We start from the raw sequence: 23,313 nt of genomic DNA, 5'->3' as shown, positions 1-23,313 counted from the left end.
TCTTAGTACCTTACTGGTATTAGTTCTTCCTAGGCATGAGGATTACTGGGCTAATCTCAGGGACAGAGGAACAAGGGGCAGGGAGATGATGAAGGCTGTATGATCAGGATCATTGTCTCACCACAATCTCCCACATACAAGTGTGCCTACTCTGATATGCAATGCTGAGCAATTTGGATTCCTTGAAATCCCACCAAATTCCACCCAATTTTCCTTCTTCTTGTAAGAGCAGCCTCTGATCCATTCCATTTCTGCTCAGGCTGGAGCTAGGGGCTGGAGGTACACATGATCCAGGAAGAATTTTTCCTCTGACTTTAGCAGGTGGTATCTAAACCACTGTGAGAAAACACAGCAGCCCTCAGATGTGTTGTTCACTTTTCTTTAGAGAATGCTTACTTTGGCAGACAGGATCCTAGACTTAAACACAGATGATTTAGACTGAAGTGCTGTCACAGCCAGATGCCAAATGACTTAAGGCAAAATAACCGTGCTTCAGCTACTGCTCTGTGAACAGAGATAATTATTCCCTGCTGTATGGAACATGTAACAATAAAATCCATCACTGATTTTATACACTTTAATAATAAGTACAACAACGTAGGCACTAAAATAGATCAGATTAATTTATTTTTGGTGAAAGCTTAATTGCATAGCACTGAGAACACCGGAGATCATGTCTGAGTAGTAGCATAAAACTGCAGCAGTCTTGAGGATGAAGCTTATTTTCCCATGAAAATAGAAACATGGAGATAGGGCAAAATTCAAATACTTTAAAATACAAATGCATCAATGTTGTGTATAAAATTCCAGCTTCTCTTACGGCCATTTTCTGAATTGGTATGAAGTAAATTTGGGTTACTCGTTCAACCATGGGTAATTATGGCCATGAAGATTCTCAGAGGCCTGGAGAACTTCTGCTATGCGGTCAGGCTGGGAGCTGGGGCTGTTCATCCTGGAGAATTCTCCGGGGAGACTTGAGAGCACCTTTCAGTACCTAAAGGTACAAGAGACCTGAAGAAGGACTCTTTACAAGAGCGTGTAGTGATCGGACACGGCGGAAATGGCTTCAAACCGACAGAGGACGAGTTTAGATTGGATACCGGGAAAAAATCCTTTGATGTGAGGATAGTGAGGCCCCGACACAGGCTGCTAGAGAAGTTGTGGATGCCCCAACCCTGGAAAGTGTCCAAGGCCAGGTTGAACGGAGCTTAGACTAATTTGGACTAGGGGAAGGCCGCTCGGGCCGCGCCTCCCGAGCCGCGATGGCCGCAGGCAGCACATGCCCCGCTCCGCCCCTGAGGGTCGGCTCCCGCCTGGGCGGGCGGAATAAGCGGCACGGGCCGGCGGGACCCTCTGGGGACATCCCTGGCCTCTGGGGGTCGCTGCTTCCTTTCCTCCCGACGGTCCTCGAGTGAGCGGCCGGCCCTGCTTCCCGCGTGGGGCAGCGCCGACGGCGGGGAGGCGGCCCGGGGTGAGCGGGGCTGTGAGGGGAGAGAGGGGCAAGGGCGGCCTGGGATGAGCGGGGCTGTGAGGGGAGAGAGGGGCAGGGGCGGCCTGGGGTGAGCGGGGCTGGGAGGGGGAAAAAGGGGCAGGGGCGGCCTGGGATGAGCGGGGCTGTGAGGGGAGAGAGGGGCAGGGGCGGCCTGGGGTGAGCGGGGCTGGGAGGGGGAAAAAGGGGCAGGGGCGGCCTGGGATGAGCGGGGCTGTGAGGGGAGAGAGGGGCAGGGCCGGCCTGGGGTGAGCGGGGCTGTGAGCGGGAAAAGGGGCAAGGGCGGCCTGGGATGAGCGGGGCTGTGAGGGGAGAGAGGGGCAGGGGCGGCCTGGGGTGAGCGGGGCTGGGAGGGGGAAAAAGGGGCAGGGGCGGCCTGGGATGAGCGGGGCTGTGAGGGGAGAGAGGGGCAGGGCCGGCCTGGGGTGAGCGGGGCTGTGAGCGGGAAAAGGGGCAAGGGCGGCCTGGGGTGAGCGGGGCTGTGAGAGAAAAAAAAAGGGGCAAGGGCGGCCTGGGGTGAGCGGGGCTGTGAGGGGAAAAATGGGCAAGGGCGGCCTGGGATGAGCGGGGGTGTGAGGGGGAAAATGGGCAAGGGCGGCCTGGGGTGAGCGGGGCTGTGAGGGGGAAAAAGGCACAGGCGCGGCCCGGGGCTGTGAGGGGGGAAAAGGCACAGGGGCGGCCCGGGGCTGTGAGGGGGGAAAAGGCACAGGGGCGGGAGCTTCGCTGACCCCGGGAAAGGAGCCGGGGGCGGCCCGGGGTGAGCGCTTTGCTGAGGGGAGAGAGGGCTGGAGGTGACGGGGCTGGCTGCGAGCTTGGCTGGAGGCCGTGAGACGGGGCTGTCTGTTTTTATTCGGAGTTACTTAAAAGGACTTAATTTTAATAGCACCTGTTTAATTGCGGTTGTCGAAAGCGCGTTTCTGGTGGAGTTGGGTTGCAGTGTCACTTCGAAGACTACTCTGCCTTATTCGCAGGTTCATTTTAGTTTGTTTTCTCCTGTACTTTTCATTTAAAATAATTACATTGCATCTTAGCATTTGGAAAGCAGGTGCTGAAAATGCATTTCAGCAGAGCCCAGAGCATTGTTTCCCTTCAGGCAGCCACTGTTCGGGCAGTGATTCCCCTCAGACTCCCAGACTTCTCTAACAAAAGTACAGCGAGGTCTCCTCCAGGGACACAGCGGTGTTGATGGCCACTCCTATTTGTCGGTGTGTTCCTGTCCTAAAGAAATTTTCATCATTTAACTGCAGTGTTCATTGTTCAGCTCTTTAATGTAGAAAGTGCTTTGCTGTGCAAACAAGTGAAACAGATGGTGGAGAATTAGCCTTCCAAAATGAATGCTTAAATTTATCTTCAGAATATGACCCAAAAATACTTTAATTTGTGTGCCTGCCTGAATTAATCTTTAAATCCATGCTTTTGCAGTTACCTGGCCCACAGCCACCTTTGGTCATACTCTAATGGCAGCCTTTACATGATGGCAGAACCACTTAATCTTCAGCATAATGAAGCTGCAGATGCAGATTTAAGCAACAGGGTCACAGGTACCAACTTACTGTTGAAAAGCTTTTAGTTTTGAGGCTGAGTTTCTGAAATGTTTTACAAAATCTAGTATTTTGTAAGCAAACAGTACAGGGTATTTTTGACAAATGTAGAAACAGTACAGAAAGTTTTAAGAGCAGCACAAGTGGAATAAGAGAGACTTTGTCCTAAGCTTGACAGAGATGTCTTGACTTTATTCTTCTGTGATTGTATGTATGCTTTATGATTGATACACATCATCAGTATGAGTATGGCTTATAAATACAACTACTTATCCAAACTTGTGCCTGCTGAAATGCCTCAGAAACTAAAAAATTCCACCAGGATAACTGAAGTGTTAGGGATTTTGGACCAATATGTGGGAGTTGGGAGTTCCTTCAGCAATGTTTCTTGCCTCTTAAGTACCTCGGCACTGTCATCCATGTTCTCTTACTCCCAGCTGGGGAGAGGGAAAGGCTTCATTTTGGGAGATGTGAACTAGCTTTGTGTACAAACATCTTGGGTCTGGAGAGTTAATGAAATTTGATTTCGTGTTAGACAAGAATTTTAGTTCAGGCAGAGTTCACATGACTAACTTGCTTCCAGATAGGAGAAAACGCCATGTTAGCTTTGTGTTGTCTCAGTGGAGACCCTGGACAGGCCTGCCACACTAAGATTTGAATGGCATATGTAGCCTAGAACAGAAAACAATTATTTGTAAGTGGATGAGTTGCCCACTTATAAGAACAGAGTTCCTAGTATATTGATATGCAGGCTTAGGTGAATGTCTTCTGAGAGTTGTTTGATAAAGTCACAGGAAAGATCACAAGGTTTATAAGGCACTTAACTGGAAAGTGAGAATCTCTTGTTTCAGAGTGTTTTGTTTCTCAGTATTGAGTGATAAGCATGGAAGGTGAAACTGTTGTTTTAATAATTACACTGGTTGCATTATTGAATAAATGTGGTATCAGAATGAAAACAAGTGACTTCCTGAGTGTCATGTTCCAAGCATCTCCATTTGCTCAAATGGGCTGGCAGAATAGTAGGAGTAGCCAAGAGCTTGTTTCTTCCTGCAAATATTCCATAACATAGGCATTTGTTAGTGTTGTTAATCAGATCCCTTTGCAAATACTTCTGCTTCTAGGAAGTTCTATGGAAGACAAAACTGGTAGAGAGAACTGCATAGCTGCAGCTGATAAAGAAAATACTGTGAGTTATTTTGCTTTATAGTTGCCCCAAGTATTTCTAGATAGCAGGAATTATCAGCATGTGTTTCTCTTTCTAGAGCTTAGAAGTTTTGTCTCCTTTTGTTGTCATATTTTTGTGTATTAGAATATTTCTACCCTAATGGGCAGCTTTTTTTCAGTAAGAATGACTTCAGGTTTTTCTTCCACAGGTGTCACCTTCTAATTGGATTAATGGGAAACCAAAGAAATCTCAATATTCCTCTAAGAGTGCTTTTTCTATTTGCTATGATAAGAGTGTCTTGAGTTTGTTAGTACCACCCCCTAAAGGGGGCACTTGCCATCGTTGTGGTCTGTTTGGTAAGTGCCTGCTGCCCTGTGGTCTGTGACATACAGTACATTTGTCAGTGAAACCAGATCAGGTTTGTTCAGAAACGTCTTTAAATGGATGTGAGTTTTTAACTCTCAGACACGAGTATAGACTATTCAGAACATAGTTGGAGTAACAGAACTGACAAGCAGAAGAGAGCTTTTCTTTATCAAAAGTGGTGGGGTTTTTTTCCCTTAAATGTAGAAGGAATTTGGGACATTTGGGCAGCAAGGTCTGATAGCTGTATATGAATACAAATACCTATTTTTATGTGCTTAGAATTGCAGGGGGCTGCTTTGTAAAGCAGTTACTTAAACAGTTGTTCCTTCCAATGCGTGTTTTGCTCAAACTTCTCGTCTTTTTTTTTTTTTTTCGCTTGTTTTAGGAAAGCTCAGATGTTCACAGTGTCTGCAAACATATTACTGCTCTGCAGATTGTCAGAAAAAAGATTGGCCAGCACACAGAGTAGTTTGTGAGCCCCTTAAACAGAAGTAAGTTTGTTGAAAGTTCTGCTAAATAATCTTCACAGAAAGACAACTCCCACTACAACATAAATTACCATGGGAAGGCACTATGACAGTAGGATATGTTGCTTATCCTTAGGCTAGCATTACCTTACACCTGTCGTTATTACATGTTACCATATTTGTAATTCTGCATTTTAGTGGATGAAGAATAAGGGTTGGCAAAAATCACATGCTGTGCACACAGCCTTTTATCTATTTGCAAGTAGGTTGTATTATTAATTGTGCTTGTCAGTCTTTGGTTCTTCAAACTGACATGTTTTTCTTTGATTACAGTTTAAGTAATAGCAACACCAACACAGGAGTTTATCTTAAGGTATGGAATACAATTTTGACTATGTCTTGAATGGCTCTGCTGTGAGTGAGTGGCAGTGTGCTTCATTTAACCTGAACAGGAAAGGAACAAGTTGCTCCTTTTAGAAAGATCAGTGCTTCAAATGAAAAGTTACTGGGAGAAGCATTCAGAAAATTGTTACTTCTTGAGCTCTTAGAAGCACTATCAGACAAACCTGCTTTTTTTTTGAAAAAAAATCAAGTGTGATGTTGCTAGAGAAATACTGTGGGAAGAAAACAGATGTAGGATGTCCAATTCAGAAAACTTCTGGTGTCTTGTTTCTGTGAAAAAATCATGAGCTGACTTTCAGAGCCTTGGAAATTTATTAGAGAAGGACATTTAATGTAGTATTATATAGTAACAGCTGCAGATAAGCTGTTGTTTCTTTGCTGTAGAGGGAACTAAAGATGACACAGTTCTTTGTAATGTGTTGAAGCTTCTCTTGATCTTACTTTGAGCCAGACATTTCTTCCAGTCTTCCTATGAACTCTTCTGCAGGAGTTGATTTTTCTGTCTTTGTTGTTTCTTGGGATCACATTTATGAAGGTGAATAAGTTTGCATATCTCCAGCTAGCCTCGTGTTTGCTCTGTAGAACTCCTCTGTCATGTACTACTTTGGAGTAGCTTATTCATCTGTTTAACTTTTTGAAGGAATTTAGAAATGAGGCTTCATGTAATGAGACTTCTGTTAGTAGTGTGTGTGTACTTGTGACTGGGTTCTTATGAAACTAATCAACTGATACACCAAATGGTATATGAATAAAACAATATGAATAAAAGATTTGCAATCATTTTATTTTCAAAGAACAGAAGGGTTTTTTAATCTTCATCATCTTCTGTAGCTCTCATAAGTTCTGCAGAAGTAAGAGAGCTTAGATTGCATGTTGAATGATACTAAGGTGGGTTAAAATAAACTATTAGACTCTTTTAAAATGGATGCCAGCAAATAAAGCAGTAGCTGTAATCCACTCTGGGCTGTTAAGGTTACAAGGAAGCAGGTGGAATTTGATTCTTGTTATTTATGAGAGCATCGGAAGTGTGTTTCAGCTGAGTTGTCCTGTCCTGTTGTCCAGGTGTGAGGAGGTGAATGTGTGAGTCTTCAGCACTTGTTTTTCATTGATCTCAGTATATCTCTGCAGTGTTTCTCAAACTTTGTTACTGCAAGGAGCTACAGCTGTACAGCTCCATATTAAACATAACTTGTGGCTGTTTTAAATAGGGTAATTCAGCTTCTGGGGAATCTTTATTTTTACCTTAATTTCCCAATTCTTTAAAAGAGAGTGCAGAAGTTAGTTGAATTGATAGCACTTCAACCCCAACAGCATCTTTAATATGCAAGACAATATTTCTGAAGGCCTTAATTATTTTGTACTTAAATAGGGGGAAATAATTTTCTATCCCCTCTCATTCTAATTATAATTATTTCCAGTCCATTAAGTGTTCCTATGCCCATTATGATCCAAAAGGAAAAGGATGCAATGAAGGCATTGGCAGCTTTTTTTTCCTCAGCTCATGGGAAAGCACTATTCACTAATTGGTGTTGATATATTACAGGAGCAAGTGAGGTTGAGTTTTGCTGTAGATGTTGTTCTTCCAGGTTCTGGTAAGTGCTTGGTTGTGTGGGTAAAAAAAACCCACCACAATTAAGACTTTTATGTTCACACCCCTCCCCAACCCATGTAAAAGATGAGCATTTTTTCCTTTGCCTTCTTTGCTCCCAACCTCTCCCTTTTTTTTTTTTTATTGTACTTTATTTCACCCTTCCATAAAATGTCAATGTCTGAAATACCTTGCTATGCTTAATAACCTTAAGTTTTTGTAAGGTTACTTTTCCAGTAGAACTATATTAACTTCAGTGTGTTCTGGATTATCTTGTTTATTTTTCTGTTTTAATCAATGCACAAAAATTCGGTGCCGTTTTGTTTCTTTTTCATGCATTTTTAACTCTTTTAAAATCACAGTGGCAGTTTCTAGTTCCACATAGGATTTTACCAGCTTTTGTTATATTTCATACATGCTCACTAAGTATCCAGAAGAAAGAACAATCATTGGGTATTGCTATATCCAGTTGGAGAACTCTATAAGCATATTTCTATTTCTAATTTAGCAAACTTCACTGAGAGACAAGCCAAGCACCAGACCTTTGAGGAGTCAGAATTCCAATTTTCAGTTGAGCTGGGTTTTATTGTCAAAGCAGATCAATACATGCAAGGTGTACCTTTTGTCATGTGGAAGACACTATTGTTTAGGTTTTCCTCTGGCTGCAGAGCAGGAACAATGTAGTACCAAGACCATATTCATTTCATTGATCTGCAGGCCACAAAAACATTCAGAAATGTGGTTGCAGGTCCTCTTAGCTTGCTAAACTTGCTCATATGCAGGAAGTTTATCTCCATTTACAGTAATTTCACGATTATAAGCCGCACCATTTTGACTAAAATTTTGGTCCAAACCCGAAGTGCGGCTTATAATCAGGTGTGGCTTATATATGGACAAAGAATGAAAAGTTGCTGTTTTAGTTTGGAGGACAGGTGTTTGCTGAGAAAGGCAGGAGCTTCTCTTTGAAATGGAGAATGTAATCGCCCTCCCTCCAAATTATTATAATTTTGAAATCAAGGGGCTTTCAGGCAAAGATATGGGAATTAGGAATAACAGTTCTTTACCAGGGAAATTAAAATAGAAATACAGTACTGCAAAGAAACAAACTCCAAATCCTGACACAGTCAGAGTACAACCTGACACCCATCAGGCAGGGTGTTGGCAGCAGTCCCATTCCATGGTGGCTGCATCCTCCTGCAGTGACAGATGTGGCTCAGCTGGAGCAGTGCTCCTGTACAAGGTGCAGTTTCCCTCCGGAGCTCCAGTGGGGATGTGGAGAAATCCGGTTTTCCTCTGGAGTCCAGTGGAGAAAGGGGCTCCCTTAGTGTCCCAAAACCTCTGTTTTTATCTTGGTAAGAAATGTTGGGCTCTTCCCCCTGGCTGGAGCAACTTCCAATGGGATGCAGTAATTTTATCAGTCCCACAGTGGGACTCAATGGCCATGAGCAGAAAATGACTGGCTGGAGGAAGGATGGGTTGTGAAAAGATAAAGAACAATGCCCTGCCTGGTTTCAATGGATGGCCCATTAGCAGAATATCTCCCTTGGAGATAAGGATCACTGCCCCCACCCTCAACAGATGGTGATAGAACAGATACCTTTTATGACACCCTGTATTGTAATGTGCGGCTTATAATCAGGTGCGGCTCATGTATGGAGAAAGAATGAAAAGTTGCTGACACCCGGAAGTGCGGCTTATAATCGTGAAATTAGCTATTAGCTCAACTGCTACTCTGAAATTACCTTTGCTTTGCATTTTAAACATTAAGTGCTGAACAAGTAAGTAGAACATGCTCACCTTGTGATAGGGATATAGATCTGGCTCAGAGGATGAAGTGAAACTAGCTGATGGCTATTTTGTATGATAAATCATTTATTCTTGCATCTATGTTTTAGAAGACTGTCTAAATAAAGTTCCCTTAGAAATGAAGTCTCATTTAACTTCGGGAAGTGATACCAAAGGATACTCTCCAAGAGGTAAGCAAGCAAATCAAACTAAACTTGGGGAATTTTAGGTCCTCCTGTGCTGCATGATATTCTAGCTGCTCACTAGCATCACCTCAAACTTAAAAATGTTGGCTAATGGAGCTTCCTTCAGGTCACTACTGACATCAGCTGATACACATTTTAATAGTATGAAATATTTGTGTAGTCATTACTATCTGAAAACTAATTTCATAATATGACAGGAGCCTTCAAAGTCCAAAGCATCAATAAAAAGAATAAACTATTTCAGTATATTTATATTTTCAAAGTGAGCTGGCTTTTGATTGGCAGCCTTATTTCTTTTTTTATGTGCAGAATCAGGAGACCATTCAAAGGGAAGTGAAAAGAAAATACCTGAGATTGAAGACTCTCCTCACTGTGCTAATTCAGTTGCCAAGTTTGTCTCTTTAAATATTGGAGATGAATTTTCTGGTGTGGTTTCCCACATTCAAAATCCAGACACCTTTTTTTGTCAGCAGATGCAAAGTGCCTGTAAGTGATGGGTTGGAAATGGGATCTAGAAAGCCTAGTATGGCATTTTTCTCTTTTGGTAGGGAGTGGCTGGAGGAAGGTGAATTTTTCTTCTATGATCATGTGCAGCCTTTTAATTCTGGGTAGTCAGTAAGAAAGTGTCCTTTGGGAAGACAAGATGACCTCATTATCTGCCTGTTGTTGGAGGAGCTGTCTTCCTTGGTTTCCTCTTGGCATGCCTCCACTAGCTTGCTTTCAGTTTGTGCTGGCTTCAGCTTTGTCCCTGTGCTGTAAAAATCCAGCACTGTTTTTCTCTGCTGTGATTCCTCAGACACATGTGAGGACTCTCTTGGATGTTAATGATAGAAGAGCTGTAGTCTGATCAATGTTAAACATTTGAAATAATCTCTACTAGACTACAAGATATTCTTCAAGGCTTTGAGCTTAATTATTTTGTAATAATTGCAAGACAGGCTGTGTTCCAAAATCTATGTATTTTAACATCAGGTCAACTTGCTGAACTTGAAGCATCTCTTAATGAATACTGTGGCAAATTTCCCAGTAGTCCATTGTTCCGTCCTGCTGCTGGCAATGTGTGCTGTGCCCAGTTCACAGGTAAGAATGGAGTGAAAATGCTAAGTTATGTCACTTAAATTTATTACCAAAAAGATACATTTCATAATTATGTTTAGAAATATTTCATATAGAGTTTATTTGTCTCTGGTTTTTAGCTGTGGATAATGCTTGGTAGTGATTTAAAAAATGATACCTGTAAAATACCCATTTAAAATGTCCCTTTATTGAGCAAACTCTTAACTCTGGATTCAGATTGTTTAGAATAGCTTTTTAAGAGATCATGGGAAATGTGGGGGTTTTATGTTGCTAGTACTATTTCCCCAGGGTTGGAAATAAGTATATCTTTAAAATTTCAGTCCCCAGCAGAAGCACAGGAGAAATGGAATTATATGTAATGATGCTGCTCTGATAGACTGCTTCTCAAAATGCTACTTAGCCAACACTTGGTAGTCCTGAGCTGTATAGAAATGGATGTATTTTTATATTGGTCTGGCAAAAAAAAAAAATCATTCTGTTCTTTGACATTTTATCTGTATCTTCCTTTCTAGAGGACAACCTTTGGTACCGTGCTGCTGTTACAGCTTATGCCTCTGAAGACACTGTTTTGGTGGACTATGTGGATTATGGTAATTCTGACTCTCTTCCACTGACCAGACTTCGTCCTATAATTCCAAGCTTGATGGATTTGCCAGCTCAAGCCATAAGATGCAGCCTGGCAGGTATGAAGTAAATGATAAGCAGTTTTAAACTAGATAGGGGGAAAACAAGTGGTGTTAGATAGCCATCATAGCTGTAGTATCTCACATTGAAACTTGGGAAGGATGGAGGTAATGGTTGGCATTATTTCCAGAATTCTTGACTGTCATGACGTATCTACAAAACGTGAAAAATATTTCAGAATGTATTTGCAGTTGTTGTACCTGTCCACACATTGGTGAGAGTTGGACTGACCTCAGAACCTTTCCATACTATGTGACTTTCTAGGTGTAAAGCCACCATTAGGAACATGGACCTCAGAAGGCATTTCTTACATGAAAAAACTGGTGAAAGACAAAGTGTTGACAGTAAAAGTAGTGGATAAAGAGATTTCTACATCTGTGGTGGAGCTTACAGATGCATCAGCTACTCCAGCAGTAAATATATCGAGCCTTCTCATCAAGGAAGGCTGTGCAGCTGAGCAGCTGAGCCTGGCCTTACCAGCAGCCACAGGGAGTGATGCTGAGCAAGCCAAAGGTGAGTATGAACACATTTTGCTGCACTGGCATTATTTAACCTCCTCCTAGGGTGGGTACAGAGAGTGCAAGCTCTTACCTGGTAAAAGCTTTTCAGTCTGGCCCATCAAGTCTAGCCTTCACAAGTCCAAAGTTTAGCCATGGCAACTTAGCCATAAGGAAATTGTGTGTCTTCAGGTGTGTGTCCAGGTGTGCATGCTTAGCAAAGTTGTAATTGCCTGCTTTTGGGAGTTGGTACTTACTCTGGTGAGAAGTTTTCCAATTTCCAGTTGAAGTAGGCTATGACTAGTTATTACCTGCTTGTTCTTACGCCCTTATCCGTTAAGTGCAAGTAATATTTCCTCTATTTTCATCTTCATTGTCCTGTATTTTACATGTAAACCCACATACTTAGTCCTTGAAAAATTGACTGTAGTAGCTTATAAAGCTTCAAATTGCCTTGTTTGAATTTAGTGACCAAAGCTTCCATCTGAGAGATTTTTGCAGAAGTTACATTGAATTTCTTTGAAATCTTGGAAGATTCCTGGTTTTTTTCATAAGAAGCGTGCTAAGTTCCTTTTTTCCCATCCTATGCCTGGCAAACATATGTATTATCTTCTGATCCATTGGTACTGAAGCCTTTTTTTGTTAAGTCTATGTTCAAATAATTTCAGTGAAGAAATACATTAAACAACTGGCATATTTCTCGTGGTTTTACTCTGCAAAGAAGCTCTCACTGGTATTTAGTCTGTTGGACAGTTTATAACAACAAATTCGAGGATGTGAATGAGCATTTGGGATGGGATTTTTTTCTTGTAAAAATTAATTTAATTTCTTTTCATTCTGTGCTTTTCTCTGTCCTCTCTAGAGGACACAAGGAACAAAAGAATGTGCAAGTGGATTGAATTAACTCTTAACCAAACACTCAATGTCATAGTATGTACAGTGTACAATCCTGGAGAATTCTACTGTCAGATTTCAAACAGCCATGGTAAGTTTTTTCAGCTTTATTCCTTCTGATAGTTTCTTTGCTTTCTGATTTGTCATTTATTATAGTTCTAATGAGCTACTATGTCAAGTAAGCTACAGCACAAAGGCTTATCTCTGAGGTTTTTATCCAAGAGTACAAGTGGAGTGACAAAGAAATTGGATCATGGTATTGAAATCTGAAAATGTTGAAGATAAGCAGTAGAGGAAAGTGAAAGACTTACCATAATCTAGCCAAAGGACTTCTTAATTTTTTTTTCTACTGGAAGAGTGGCCAGGCATTGGAATAAGTTGTCCAGGAAGGTGGTAGAATCATTGTCTCTGGAAGCATGCAAGAGGCATCTGGATATGGTACTTAGGGGTGATTATGGTGGTGCTGGTTTGATGATTGGACTAAATGATCTTGAAGGTCTTTTCCACCCTTCATGATTTAGTGATTCTGTTAATAAAAGCAAATAAGAGACATGTTCCCTGTGCCAAGACAATATTTACTGGAGCTCTCTTCCAGTGTGCTTTTGTAATTTATAAAAACTTAGAGATAGAATAATTGTAACACAAAAAATGAGAAAATGCAGCCATTGAGATGTGACTTCCTATTGGATTAGTTTAAAAGTAATCTTGTTCCTCTACCAGAAGTTTGTATAAAGACTTCTGATAGCCACTCGATTTTTAAATGCTAGGAAAAGAATGTGACAAAATTCAGTGGCTGAAGAGGGAGCTAAAGGCATTCAAACAAAAAATATGGGGAAGCTCTTAACAAGTGAAGGATATTTGTTCCTTGACTTACATAGTCAAGGATTTGGAGGTTTACAAGTAAACTGTAGAGTGAACAGCATTGATGATAAAGTTCAAGTCAGCTCATTTCATTGATCTCACCTTTGGTTTTTTCCTTTCTAATTTTCAGAGTTGCTCGCTCTAAACTCACTTAACAAATCATTGTCAGAATACTGTCAGAAAACACCACCAGATGTTTTTGAGCCTGAGAATGGAGACCCTTGCTGTGCTTTTTACTCTGGCAAGTAACTAAAATATTTTGTTTTGAAAAATTAGCAGAGGACAGCAAAGAATTATATTTATTTACTAGCAAATGAAAGCTAGTAGACTTAGCAAATGTGTGAAGTAGCTATTAATTTTTTTTTTATCTTCTTTAATATTAGAGGATGGTAACTGGTACCGTGCTGTGGTGCAAAGTATCACTTCACCTGGGAGTGTTCGAGTGAGCTTTGTGGACTATGGAAATACTGAGGAAGTTCCACTGAATAACATCCGACAGATCTCATCCTCATTCCTAAAACTTCCATTTCAAGCAATTAAATGCTGGCTCTCAGGTGACTCTTATGAATGTTCTCTTACAAGAGCTCTTGCATTTAGAGACTTGCTGCTTAGGGGGAAGAAGGGAATGCTGTGCAGAACTCAGTTCTTCTGGGTTGGTTTGTTTGCTTTCTCTTCTCTGAGCTCCTGCCAGTTCTCTGCAGTGATCCGCATGGACTTTGCTTGCTGCTTTACTGGTCAAAGGGAGCTTGCTTAGTTCTGCTTCATCTGTAGTGGTTACTGGTTTTTGGTTGTTGCCTTGCTAGGAGTAAGTGTGTATAACTTTATTTTTAAAATTTTTTGCAGGCAAAGGAGCTAATCTGTTTCAGTGAAGCAAGTTGGCCTTTCACTTCTCTTTCATTTGACTCCTGAAGAGTTTGGCACTGTACTGCTGTTTCTCAATGTTCTGCAAATTCCTTTTCCACACCATTCAAAACCATTCAAAATTCTGCAGAATTTTTCTTTGTTTCTGATGTAGTATGCTTGTTTTAAAAATGAGAAATGTGGAAACAGGAGAAAGCTCAAGACCTCATTTAGTTCAAGTGTCTTTTGCTGTTCCCACACCCACCCACCCTTATAACACTTAGCTTTTTTCTGCTCCTTCAAAGGCATGATCATACTGGTATCAAAAACAGTCTTAATACTGTTGTTGGTGCTAAGGCAAAGGATTTACTTGGTTGAATCATAAAATACAGAAGATGAAACTAGGGAGTCCTGAGGAAATGTGGGCATTTAGAAAAGCAGAGGAAGAGGGACAGCAGTTAACAGGATGAAGAACAATATGTTGCCTTAGGATAGTAAAAGTAGCCTTGATATTTCAGGGTATGCTCTAAAGAAATTTTTTAAAATTATTTTTTAAAGGAAATTACAATGTTGAGGAAAGCCAATGAATGGAGATATTTTAACAGTTATCTTGCTTCCTAGGTATAAAGCCTGGAGATAGCAAATGGAATCCAGAAGCTACAAGAAGATTTCATATGTGCACTTCAGGCTTAGAACTTCAAGCCACAGTAACTTCCCTTTCTGAAGATGGGGCAGGTGTAGTGCTTACTGACAATTCCACAGATTGTCCAAAAATGATCAATGAGATACTAACTTCAGAAAAACTGGTTGTAAAGGAAGTTCTACCAGATGAAAATAACTTCCCAAACAAGTCTGTTGACCAAAAAGGTAATTAAAGGAATGTTAACTTTCAGATTTAACAAGAATTTTCAGTATTTCAGCTTTTAACTGTTATTTTCTTGTTTAGCTATAATATCAATGCATAGTTTTGGTTATATTGTCAGTTTTTACAGTGAACATCAGCTGCCCTGCAGGTGGCATTACAGACAAAAAGGGAAAAATAAAATTTGCTGTTTGTCTTAAATAAGTGCTGTTTGACTCTCTGGGAATCAGAGAATTGGAAGTTTTCTATGACTGAATCTTTTCCCATGTTTGCTTTTCAAGATCTTATTTTTTCTGAGGTGTTTCTACTTTAGCTACTTTTATATGCCAACAGTTTATGAACAGCCAAGTAAGCATCATTTATCTTGGTTTAGATTTGTCTTCCTAAAGGGAAGACACATAGTTGTGTCTGAAATTTAAAAAGTTACTATAAATATCAAATAAAATACATGTTCCTTAAAATATATGTATGCTTGGAGGACAGTGATAACACTGTGTTTTCTTACAATTTCCATTAGCAACCTCCCTTGGGCACTGGAAGTCAATTGAGTTGGCTGTAGATGAAACCATGTCTGTCTGGGTAACAGAAGTTGTAAGCCCAGACTTGTTCTATGCTGTACCAGTTCCAAATAAAGGTAAGAAAAAGTGTTCCTTGTTCCTTACACCAGGAACAAGTCACTGGTGCAAGCTAGTTAATAAAAGGAATGTGTGTAGTGAACTGAACAGTGTAAAAATGTGCCTTGGACAGTAGGAAAATACAAAAAATATCAAAGGTGGGAGCAGGGGGACTTAAGTATGTTCTTCATTGTACCCAGATGTGATTAGTGAATGTGGGGTTTTTCTGCAGGTCAAAAGAAGCTCCTTCAGGAGCTGATTTCACTGGAAGACTATTGTAGATCTTGTAACAAACAGCCCTTCCAACCAAAACTGGGTGAAGCCTGTTGTGCTCAGTTTTCAGGTGAGACAATCGTTTGTCCTTCCATTTCCTTGGCCAGTGTAAAACACAGCTTTCAGTTTTGCTTTAGACAGAGGAAAAACACCAACTTGAAAGTGCTTATGGATCTCTTAATTGTGCTTCTTGTCAATTGGCCTTTTATATATCCACCACAGTATTTAAAAATTCCTTGTTCTAAGGATAAACTGTGTTTATGAGATGATTCTTCACATGTGACTGTTCTTGTCCCAATCTTTTCAGGTAATGGCAATTGGTACAGAGCTATTGTTCTGGAAGCTTCCCAGTCTGCAGTGAAAGTCCTGTATGGAGACTATGGCAGCACAGAAACTTTACCCCTTTCAAAGGTGCTGCCGATCACCGATTCCTATTTAAAGCTGCCTTTTCAGACAATTACATGTTCACTTGCAGGTAAAAGAACCTCCCCAAAATAAGCAAAAAAACCCCACCCCAAAAACCCCTGACTGGTTTTCTTGAACTTTATACATTCGTACCTCTTCTGATACTTCCTTAATACTGATAAACAACATGATGATCTTCTGAAATAATATATTGGTAAACATAGTAAAAGCTGGTTTAGAAAACATGGTTTTAGTTCCTTACCTCTAGAATTAAAACTACTTACATTAGGAAAATTTTCCATTTTCAAAACATGTATGTAAGATTCAAGTTATAGCTTAAAGGAATTATTTATATAACAAACTTGATTTTCATTTTTTTGCAGGAATAGAGAAAGCTGAGTGGTCTCCATTAGTACTTGACAAGTTGAAAAAACTGTTACTGAAGCAACATGTCACAATTACAGTGAAAGGGATTAATGGGAATGTTAATTTAGTAACAGTGGAGAAACACTTGGACAATGGTTATGTGAATATTGCTGACAAACTGCTAAAGGAGGGTTTGGTCACATCCTGCAGTGCTGAAAACTCCCATAGTAAACATCAAGGTACATTCTTTGGCTTGATTACTTCAGTTTGCTTATTCTGAGGAACTTATAAGCACAGGGGGTGGTTAAATGACTTTTCCTTCTAAAAATCCTGGACAGTGCCACCTCTTAAATTAGGGAAGGAATGTATGTGTGTATTTTGCTCATTCACTTTGGTTTTTGTAGGTAATGGAGGTGAGACCAACTGCTGCTGCACAGAATTAAAAGTGCAAGTAAGATTCACTCTAAGCAATACTTTCTTTTTTATGTTTCCAGAATTCAAAAGAAACCCTGTGTAGGAAGCAAATGGGAGTAGGGGGAATACTGAAACATGGAAGTTTTGCTAAATGTATCCTGACAGTTTTTCTCAGGTTTTTTTATATATGGTAATTAGAGCATCCTGAAGCTGAGGGAGGATGTTGTTTAGAGCACACAGACTTCATTAGTCTAAACTTTGCCCAACAGACAGCTCTTACTTAATTTTTTTAGAGTTTGAAGTCTCAGGAGTGGTACTTTTCTCTGTTGCCTAATTTAAAATGCTAATCTCAGTCTTAATTTGAGTATTTAATCAATTTGGTTTGAGGAAGCTGCTTCAGGAAAAAAAAAAGAGGGAAGGGACACATACATTGAAGAGGGGAAGTCAGCTACAATTCTGTTGGCTTTTTCCCCCCTCCAGAAGATTTTACAGCAGAAAGGAACTAAATATATTTATTGCATTAGTGTGATACTTAGTTTGTCATATTAGCATCTACCCTGGTGTGAAATCAGCAATTTAAAAAAGCCAGAATTATACTTCTAACTCTTTCTGCTTATTCCACAGCTTGAAAAGCATAAGCAAGTCCTACTCTTCCTTTTAAACCACTTTGGGAATCCAGATGGATTCACTGATATGAAAAATCTGTTGAAGCACTAAGTCTCTGACATGCACCATTTCTTTTGCATGTCCACCAAGTTGCTGCAGTTCCTTTTTTAGAAGATCAAGAGCATCAGGTTAAAAAATGAGTCACTTTGTAGAAACTGTGCTGTTTAAGTACCTGCATTCATCTGTGTGCTTGGATTGTTACTGTGACACAAGTATGTAACTTAGAGGATTGCAAAGCTTCGAGCTAAAATTTCTGTTCTGTTCTTGTTTTATGGCACCATGTGCTACTAAACTTTTTGCTTGTATTTTCTTGTTGAATGCACAGAAGTTCATGGAATGACCATTACATTGAGAGTCTGTTCTGCAGACTCTGATTTGAAATTATTTTAATTGTAAGGGTCACTTAATTTTGGTATCATTTATGTTACTTGAAAAACTGTATCTTTTTTTGATAACTCATCTTTCCACCTAAATTCTGGTCTGAAGTTAGACCAAGATTTGTTCTTCATTAACTTGATTTCAGTATCATTAAAGGTTGAATGTTGTCTTGGACTGCATACAGGTAGTTCTCTCTAAAATCAGTAAACACTTCAGTGTGCACAGTTCTTTCTTTACACTTATGCTGTATAATATGCATATGTGTATGTTATTTTGAAGTGAATTGTATTGAAGCTGTTTTGTGTGTAGCTACATTATCAGGATTTCTACCCCATCAGGTTTTCACATCATAATAAAAAAGACCCTTTCTGTGCTGTGATAAAAATACTGAATCAAATTATTAAGAGATTTTCAGTATTTCTTCAGTTGAATACCTAGTTTTCATTTCTGACTAATTCAGGAATGTCACATTATTGTTTGTGGAACACTGTAGACATTTGCTCATTGAAACTGCAGAGTCAGCCTTTTTGTCCACTTAAAACACATACTTCAAGTTTGGGCTTTTGCAGATTGGAAGAATCTTGAGATTAAAATTGTTGCAAAATATTTTCCTTTGGCTTAATGTTTTATTACACTCAAATTACCTCAGCTTTCTTTTTCCTACCTCTTAGTTTTTGTTGCATCCCTTTCTTGCAGTAACTAATAATTGGATGAATGCTTGCACTTGGATTTCTGGAGTTCTGTTCATGCCCCTGGTTCTGAACCAAGATTTTCAAGTGTCCTTTGACTCTCTGGGACCAGAGTGATTTGCACCAAGCATTGGTCCCTCACTGATGTTTTAGTACTGCCACACCTTGTTCACTTGTCCGCATCCTCCCTCTCCGAGTACTTAAACTCCTCATCTGAAATGCAGTTACTGCAGTAGCCAAAAGCATTTCATAAGCAGGACAAAGGAAAAGTGAATCTTTGCTTGTTCCACGTGGGTAAAAAAACCAAAACTGGAAAGCAGTGGTTGGTGTTTCACAAAGGCACGTTGCAGTAATTGGAAAAGTAAGAGACTTTGTGTGGTTCAGAGACTTTGTTCACACCTTCTTTTCAGATGAGCTCTTGGGAGCATTGATGTAGGAGCAAATCAAGGAAAAAGTGTAGAAACCCAGTGGAGTTCCTCATGTAGCCTTGGGTTCCTCTTGCATTGTTTTTTCTCTGCTAGTTTTAATCTGTTCTTGAAATGATGAACTGTCACCTGTGATTTATCTAGACTTGGACAGTAAAATGCATACTCTTACAAATAAAATCCTTGTTCCCTTCTGAACAAGAAAAACAAGTGAACTAGTCTAGAACAGCACTTTTGAAAGGGAAATTGTATGAAATTAATGAAAAATTACCTAGTTCTGCAAAACACAAGGCTTTTTTTATCCTTACAAGATAATTTAAATTTATGAAGCATGAGTAACACGAGTATACTTTGTTTACTGGGTTTGACTGAAATTATTTGTTATTTAGCACTTGATGTGTTCCATTCCCAACTCTGCATACTGTGAGGTTGACACAAGGGTGTGTATTGCCTGTACAATTCAAAAATTATTGATCTGTGTTTTGGTTTTGGATGGGAAGAGGTGTGCAAGCTCTTCTTTGACTAAAAGAGCCCAGTTCTGTACAACTGCTAGTACTGGCACAGAATAATAATAATAGCCTAATATCAAAACAATTTTTAAAACAGGCCCCTTACATCCTTCCTCCAGGTGTAGTAGGTATGAATATGGTACTTCTACTCACAGGTCAAGAACAGTTACCCATGGAAAAAACAAGCATTAGGAAAATATTCTCAAAAAAAATTAAAAAATTGAATCCTACATGAAGCTGCTTTGGGGCTGCTGTGGGCAGAGTGAGCTGTGGCTGTACTGCTCGGTGCTGCTGACATTTTGGGCTGTACGGAATCTGTTGGAAGAGTGGATACACCAACGTTCCTCCTAAATGTAACCTACGGCAATGTGGGTGTTGCTGCGGTTGTTCCTCCACCCCGCAGTTCGTAGTTAAGGTGCAGGCTGTGGTGGATGTGGAGGAGAGGCTGTCACAGCTGAACACGGTGTAAATCCAGCTGGGGAGAAGGCTGCTCATAACCCCCGTAGGTGCACCGGGACCCTGCAGTCTGCCGAGAAAAAGTGCGACTCTCAGAGCTTTTTCCCACCCTTTTTAACTGAGAACATCTTAAACCTCCAGCTGGGAGGGTAGGAGCTGTGTAAGGCTCAGAGGTGCTGGGGGTTCCCTCGCTCAGCGGAGCCGGGTGTGAGCGGGATTCGAGGGCAGCCCCCGCCCGGCTCCTCCTCCGGCTGCTCGGGGCCGCTGCTTCCCCAAGGCGGGGAGGGGATGGAGCCCGGGAGAGCCTTCCCGGGGAGGGGATGGAGCCCAGGGCATCCTTCCCGAGAAATGGATGGAGCCCGGGACAGCCTTCCCGGCAGGGCTGGCGCTGGTTCCCAGCGGACCGGGCGGTCCCGGCGGGGCAGCGGCAGCCGGCTCAGAGCCCCTGCGCATCCCGAGACAGGGAGGACAGGGCAAGTGGCACCCAAAAAAGCCAAAAGGGTTCTGCAGCAGTGATCCTGTCCCGGGTCTGGAGGAGCCCCGCCGCTGTGCCTCTGCTCCCCCCGCAGGGAATCCCGAGCTCTCAGCGGGGTTTGCTGCGGCTTTACTGGAACACTGAATCCCTTCAATAAAAGTGCCATGCTGCGTTAGTAAAATTTCAAAAAAAAAAAAAAAAAAAAAGAAACCACCACCTAGGCTAGGAAATCGGATTCAGCCTGTGCTCTAGTGCTTTTATTACTTTGTTTCTAGCACTTTCGGGTGCAGCCAGGGGAAATGCTGAGCCTGCCAGCGCAGGCTTTCCATCAGGTTGTGTCTCATGTCTGTAATAGGAATCTTTCTGCAAGACACAATAACAACGTGATCAAGACTTGATAATCAAGGAAGGACAGAAGGGCCTGGGATGATGCCTGTAATGTGTCCCAATAAATCATGAAAGAAGTGAAAGTAGCTTTTTTGTTTATTTTGCACAGTGAAGATGAGGCATCATTGTGAGACAAATCCTCCACACAATCAGATTTTCCCACTTTATTCAGCAAGGGCTGCGCTGGACAGGCAGTGTGTGTTCAACCCACTTATCTTCTGTGTGTTGAGGTATCAACCATGTCATCTTCAGTGTGTGCTCTCAAGGATGTTTGGGAAGATTCTAAGAGGAATAAGTAGATGGAATAGCTTAGAAAGTAGATCTCTCTTGACCCTATCACAGCTCTTAAGAAAAAAAACCCCAAGCAAAACAACAAAAAAACTCATGTGGAAGATCCCTACTTTCTGAAGTAGGGCCTTTAGGAAGGGTCCACAGACCAGTGTCCTGAAAATGCATGCAGGTAACAGCTTGTGCCAGTTTGTGGGAGTGACACCATGGAGGTAATTCCCAGGCTGTGGCTTGTTCTTTGGGGCTCACAGAGATGTAGCAGGAAGATAAGGTGAGCATTGGGGTTAGTTTTGCAATAGGGGGTAGGTATGAGATGATCTCAGCACGTATCATATTGTGACTGCTACATTGAATGCCAGAGATGTTAAAAAAGGATTTTTGCTCTCTCCCTTCAACCTCTGCTGTAGGGAACTGCTGAAGCTGACAGCTCTCCCACTCCATTCTTTGGGAACCATTCACACCTGCTCCTGTCATAGGTAGATCAGTAGCTGACCCACCTGAGGTGTGGATGTTTCTGGCTGGTGAAAGCAGAGCAGGTCAGGCCAGACACCCAGCTGGAGATTCCCTGCCCAGATTTGCACAGCTCAGGTGAGGGAGTGACAAAACCAATTACAGTAATTGCTCCAGAACCCATAGCCTTGAATGAGTTCTCAGTAAGGTGTGTGACAAAGTTACATGTATACTTTTATAACCTTAATATAATTATGTTGTTTGCTTGTTTATTTTCTTATGCTATGTATTTCTGCAGATCACTGTTCCCCTTTTCTCAGCCACTCCATAAAACATTTCTTCCCAGCATCCACACTGGCTGCTCACTGCTGCAAGCGTCACAGGCTGGTGATGCTGAGGCAGGCTCCAGCTCCACTGGGTGGGTTTGCAGGTGCCAAAAGCTTTAAAAAGTGACACATTCATGGAGACACTCCTGCTACTCTAGCCACAGGCAAATAGTAGTATCAGCACTTCTGTCAGAACAAACTATACAACAAGTTTAGCAAAAGCTCTCTGCTCAGAAAAGTGTCTTTCATTCTGTACAGGATCTGATCTGCAGCATGTTGATTTTGACAGTACCCCACGTGAGGTGAGCAGTGCTGCAATATCAAGGTCTCTATGTACAGGAGCCTTTATTCAGGGGAAAAGAGCCTCTCAAAACTCCCTCGTTGCAGAGCTGGGTGGGGGAGAATAAATAAACTGGTTTTTCAGAGCATCTTCTGGAAATTTGATCCTGTTTATCCCTTGGAGAAAAACATTGTCAAAACTTTTAGACTGAAATCTGTGATGTTTGTTTTAGGAAGTTGAACATTTTCCCGTTGTCCTCCTCCAGTTTCAGATCCACTGTGAGCTGCCCCAAGCAATGCCTGTGGCTGGGCAGAGGGGATGTGGGGGGCTCCTAAGAGAAGTTGCCTCCAAACCTTGGCAAGAAGAAAAAAGTAACATTTACTTATGGAAAACAAGCTGAGAGAGACTGGAAAAGGAGTCAGGATGGTTGGTCTCCTCTCTCCTCCCTGCATCTGAGCATCAGACGAGCACGTAGCAGTGAGCTCCCCTCAGCAAGCTGGGGCCACTCCTCAGCAGTGACAGGAGGCTGCCTGGCTGGTTGACAATTTGTTTTAACAAACATGCAGTGTAATCTTTCTGCTTTCTCCCCTATTTAAATGAGTGGCATTTTGCAGTGTTGAGAGACATGTTGGGAAGGTACTTGTCAAGAGGAGCTTTTCTCCCCTTTACCTCTCTTTACCATCTCTGGTCTCACTCCTCCAAGCACAGTACACATGGTTAAACTCTTACTTAGCTTCGAGTAAGTCACCATCATGTTCAAGTGTCCAAGTGAGAATCAGGGTACAAAAATAGGAGTTTTGACTTAATGTGGTTTAAAAAAATATTTTTGATTAGTTATTGAGGTAGACATTATTAAAATTCCCTATCTTAATAGCTGAGAAGATAAAATGAAAATGTCCCTCAATCACTACCTCACCCCCCCACCAAAACTGCTCAGGTTGCTGCTGCTAATCCTGAGCTAATGCTGATGAGCAGCAGGTGGTGATGAAGTTTTCTCTCAATTCCTGTTGCTGAGAATCTGGCTGGGCTAAAAGGCAAAGAATTCATCCTGCAGATTAGTTGATTTAAACCCAAGATAAAAACAAGTCGTAGATACATCCTGAGCTGTAAATGTTTTGTATGAAAACAGTGTGAAATCCCAGAGCCCCTGACTGCAAGCAGAGGCCTGTCTGTCTTGGGGTGATGTAC

At 41.4% G+C, this 23,313-nt stretch overlaps 1 protein-coding gene across 1 annotated transcript; it reads left to right on the top strand.

Moving 5' to 3' along the window:
* Nucleotides 1-1,262: 1,262 nt before the first annotated feature.
* Nucleotides 1,263-18,446, top strand: TDRD1 (tudor domain containing 1). The gene is given in 22 exon segments (XM_042779524.1): nt 1,263-1,328; nt 1,330-1,505; nt 2,373-2,460; nt 4,404-4,551; nt 4,947-5,052; nt 5,362-5,401; nt 6,974-7,022; nt 8,914-8,994; nt 9,319-9,495; nt 9,982-10,089; nt 10,599-10,769; nt 11,035-11,283; nt 12,130-12,252; nt 13,153-13,263; nt 13,406-13,576; nt 14,484-14,729; nt 15,242-15,358; nt 15,571-15,681; nt 15,919-16,086; nt 16,400-16,621; nt 16,787-16,833; nt 17,421-18,446. Coding segments are annotated over 22 exon segments (2,868 nt in total). The 3' UTR covers nt 17,514-18,446.
* The last annotated feature ends 4,867 nt before the right edge of the window (nt 18,447-23,313 follow it).

The sequence above is a fragment of the Catharus ustulatus genome, chromosome 8 (assembly GCF_009819885.2).
Source record: "Catharus ustulatus isolate bCatUst1 chromosome 8, bCatUst1.pri.v2, whole genome shotgun sequence".
NCBI lineage: Eukaryota > Metazoa > Chordata > Aves > Passeriformes > Turdidae > Catharus > Catharus ustulatus.
This window is presented reverse-complemented; position numbering and strand designations above follow the sequence as displayed.